General features: G+C 57.1%; 1 protein-coding gene across 1 annotated transcript in view; it reads right to left on the bottom strand.

Annotated features, from left to right (window-relative positions):
- The window catches only part of LOC104161562 (calpain-1 catalytic subunit-like), an 8,975-nt gene extending 5,106 nt beyond the window's left edge, over positions 1-3,869 (bottom strand). The window contains 8 exon segments of the mRNA XM_009700048.1: positions 1-14; positions 102-185; positions 779-937; positions 939-966; positions 1,121-1,254; positions 1,397-1,515; positions 2,955-3,024; positions 3,587-3,869. The exon segment at positions 1-14 is cut by the window's left edge and continues 102 nt beyond it. Of these exon segments, the coding sequence (XP_009698350.1) occupies positions 1-14; positions 102-185; positions 779-937; positions 939-966; positions 1,121-1,254; positions 1,397-1,515; positions 2,955-3,024; positions 3,587-3,832 (854 nt within the window). The 5' untranslated portion in view covers positions 3,833-3,869.
- Positions 3,870-4,140: the final 271 nt, after the last annotated feature.

The raw sequence follows: 4,140 nt of genomic DNA, 5'->3' as shown, positions 1-4,140 counted from the left end.
CCCCGGTAGTTCACCTGCCAGTCACCAGACACAGGAGGCTGAGCCCATTGCCACTGGCCAGCCTATTTTATTGCTACTAAAGTCTCATCTAGCCAACTCACTTCTCTGAAGGCTGTGACGGAATAGGCGTGGCCCTTCACCAGCTTCTTGAAGGTCACCGCTTCCATATCAAAGGCACTTGTGATCTGAGAAGAGTGTACAAAGCTCAAGTGAATACGATTAAATCCGTATAGTCCTATCCCTACCCCTTCCCTCCACCGTGCGGAGAATTGCCCTTGCTTTGCATCGCTCCGACCAAGAGAAGCAGCAGGCAGCAGCTCCCTGTGCTCAAAGGCTGCTGGCTGAGGACAATTTAAAGACGGTTTCCCTGCCGGAGGACCCTGAAAATCCATCAGGGAACCACCCAAACTTCAGAAAGCAAGAAAAGGATTTCATGAGAGGGAGCAGATGGAAAATCCTGCTCCAGGTTAATTCTCAGAGGCTGATGCAAGACGTGGCCAGAGCTATAGGCAGACCCTTGTTCAACGGCCCGCACTTGAGATGGCCATTCCCCCTCCACCCAAAGGAGCCCGTTCACAGCAGCTGGGCTGCAGCCCCACATGCTGTGCCCCGGGGCTGCCACGCTGGTTCTGGAAAGGGTGCTCTGCTAAGAGGGGAAAGAAGTAACCTCCCATCCCGTGTCCCAGCGAGAGGACTGTTCACACAATCTCAGGCTGCGAGACCTTGCTTTGGCCATCGCTGGGGCAGAGCCCCTGGCTCATCCCAGCGCACCACTTACGTCGATGGAGCAGCCCAGCAAGGACCCCCTCTCCAGCGCCTTGCGGATGATGTGGCCCATGTTGCGTGGTGGTCGTTTGAGGTCATACATCTCTGCCACGCCGCCGGTGAAGTCCTCGAAGCCCTCGGTGGTGCTGCCCCCTGGCGTTCGTGCTGCCCCCCGAGAGCGCCTCGTAGCAGCCGTTCAGCCTGAGCACCAGCCGGCGAGAAGGGATCGTGAGGGGACAAGGATGTAGCACACTGCTGCTCCCCAGGCACCCAGCAGAAGCAGGGACAGGGATAGAAGAGACCCCCTCCCCTCTGCCCCACACAATGCCCACGTGCCCGCCACGGAGGTACCCACTTGGCATAGGCCTTCTCCAGCAGAGCACTCCAGAACTCGGTGCACTCCGCCGAGTGGACAAACAGGAGCTCCCCGTCCTTGGTGGGCAGCTGGTCATCCACCACCACGTCCACCCACTCACCGAACTGCCAGATCTGAGCGGTCAGGAGAGAGTGGGATGAGCTCAGAGCATCACAGGACTTGCTCATCCCTACCCCAGAGGGTTGCCCTCAACCGACCGCCCTCCCTCCCACCTCCAGCCCACCAGCTGTGGAGGACTAGGAGCTCCTAGCCCACCTGGAAGTGGAAGATGCCAGCATAGTCCTCCTGGAAGCTCTGCCCATGGGGCACCACGCGATGCAGGAGCTCCTCATTAAGTGTGAGGGAGCCGATGGCAGCCAGCAGCCAGCAGTCGCCTGGAGAAGGAGAAGAAGTCGGTGTGAGGACCCACCACCTCCCTAGCTGGGGGGTAGGCGGTGGATGTGTAGGAGCCTATTGGCAAATATTTGGGGCTCCCCAGCTCAAAAAAAAAGTGGAGAAACAAGAGAGGGTCCAGCAGACAAACAGAGCTCAGGGAGCCAGGCTCGTTGAGCCTGCTTCGGAGAGAAGTATTAGCTCAAGGCAACAGGGAACGATTCTCCCTGACCTGAAGCCTGTGGCCAGACCACGGCATACAGTCAGCACCAACAGCCCCCTCCTGCCGCCATTTACCTACACCCTCCTGGGACTCACCCGTATGACTGCCCCTCCGCATCTCAGACAATGAGTTCTGCAGTGGAATTACACTTTGCATTTAAGAAAACATTTTGTCAAGCGAGAGGTTTAATGCTGCTACCCTGGCTCCTCAAATTGCCAGCAACATCACCACACTTTTCCTTCCAAGAGCTCTTAACCACGAATGCTGCTCCAGGCCAGCACTGCGCTTCAAATTCTTTGCCTTGGTTCCTCTTTGTCTTTTGCCTTTGAAGCCTGTCACACCTTAGCCTTGAGCCTGGATAACCTGTACTGGGCTGTGGTTTGACAAAACAACATTTCAGACTTTTTAATGACCAATTGAACACTCCCGCAGTGCTCTGGGCTGTTACATGCTCCAGTTACCACCTCAAGCTTGTTCTAATTACTGGATGCGTTAAATGTGGTCAGCCCTGAAACCAGCGTGCTATGTGTGCTAAGGTACACGAGACTCCTAATCAAGTGCCCAACTCGATCCACCAGGACGACACTCTTGGTGGTACCCAGATCTGGTCCCGATGACCACGAAATCCCAGTTGCTCGCCCTGCCAGCCTACCCAGCCCATTAACACTGCTCTCCTTGTCTCAGTGCCTTTGCCTTGGGAGACACCCCTGGAGAAATGACAAATCCCCACTTGTACTCCATAGATCTCCTCTCAATTCCCTTCTGCCACACCGTGTTGCTTCCCAACCACTTTGTTGTGACCAGCACATCCTCACCTCAGTCTGTTGCTGTCATCCAGCTCCCATCCCTCACCATTTACCAAAGCAAGGAGCTCTTTGGAGCATCAGGCATGGATCCACCTGACATCTCCCCTGATCTTAGCATGGTCGAGTTGGGCAGACATCAACCCATTTTTGTGGAGCTTTAACCTAGAGTCACCAGGAGGCACAGGGTGTTCCCCACTTTCCAGTTTCCACCGCACTAAATGGGAAGGGAGCCTTTGGTACAGCGATGGTTGTGCAGAGGCTGGCATGAAAACGTGCTGCACGGGTCTGGGGAAAGGGGGTGTGAAACTGGTCCACCCTCAACCTTACACAAACACCTCTTCTCCAGCCACACCAACCCTCCCCAGCCACTGCTCTCCAGACCAAGGTCCAGGGACAGAGCTCCAGCACTCACCCAGAGCTCCCTGGCAGATGTCCGTCCGGGTTGCACCGCCAACGATGAACTGAGGGTCATCCACTAATTCCTGCAGGAGGAGGAGAGAATCAGATGCTGGATCTTGGCAGGGCCTGGGCTTCTGCGGGGCTGGCACCTGCTGCGGCTCTGACTCGGGAGGAAGGGAATACAGTCCCCAAGAGATGCACCCCACCTGCCCTCTGCCAGGGAAATCTCCTTGACTGCAACCCGAAAGCCATCATGGTAAGGCAAGGCAAGATCTGCTGTAGCCATGGGGGACAGACTAATGGCATTTCCCTTGCACTTGTGACACCAGGGCATACACATCCTCAGAAGCCCCAGTCACCGAGGCTGATGCATCCATGTCATGATGCCTAAAAGCAATCACATAGCCCACCCAATTTAAAGCCCATGGTTTGCTGCCCAGAGGAAGCAGGGCCTGCTAGACATGATGCTTTTCTGAGCAGACACTCATGGGGCATTGCTCTAGGCCCTTGGGAAAGAAGGCTACGAAGCACTCGATCGAGAGGAGCAAGCCAGGGCCAGGCTGCAGCTTGGCAAACCGCATCAGTGCGGACATTGCAGGGCAGGGACGCCAGCCCAGCCCACGGAGAAGCAAACCCAGCACTTACCGACGGACGCTTCCACTCCACCCCCCGCGTCTTGCTGGAGTATGGCCCCAGCTCCTTGAATCCAAGGGCAGAGGGACCAGCTGGGAACTGGGGGTCCCTAAAGAGGGTGCCGCTCTCAATGCACTCCTGTTTGAGGGCCTCATAGTCCTGGTTGAGGTACTTGATGGCGTTGTCGTGTTGGCCAACCCCCTCGGCTCTCAGGCGGTCTCTCTGCAGACGGGCAGCCATCCCACCAAAGGGCATCATAGCCGGGCACCGGCAGCACTACCTTCAGCTCCTCTCCCTGCAACGAAACGGGCATGGACGGGCTGAGGCAGGGCCTGTACCCATGTACACCCCTGGGGACGTCAGCCATTTCACACAGTGCCAGGTTCAGAGCCCAGATCCCCAGTTCCCCACCACCCCCACAGCAGAGACCTTCTCTGTCAGCATCGCCCCAGGGCACACAGAGCATCCTCAGGGTGGGCTCACACGCCAGAAGGACCTCCCCAAATCCCGTCCCTGGCAGCAGCCCCCTTCTGAGCTGTGGTCCCCAGCCCAGCTATCGCAGCCCT

This window comes from Cariama cristata, unplaced genomic scaffold (assembly GCF_000690535.1).
Source record: "Cariama cristata isolate BGI_N322 unplaced genomic scaffold, ASM69053v1 scaffold20555, whole genome shotgun sequence".
NCBI lineage: Eukaryota > Metazoa > Chordata > Aves > Cariamiformes > Cariamidae > Cariama > Cariama cristata.
The sequence above is the reverse complement of the archived record's forward strand: the minus strand, read 5'-3'. Positions and strand labels throughout refer to the sequence as shown.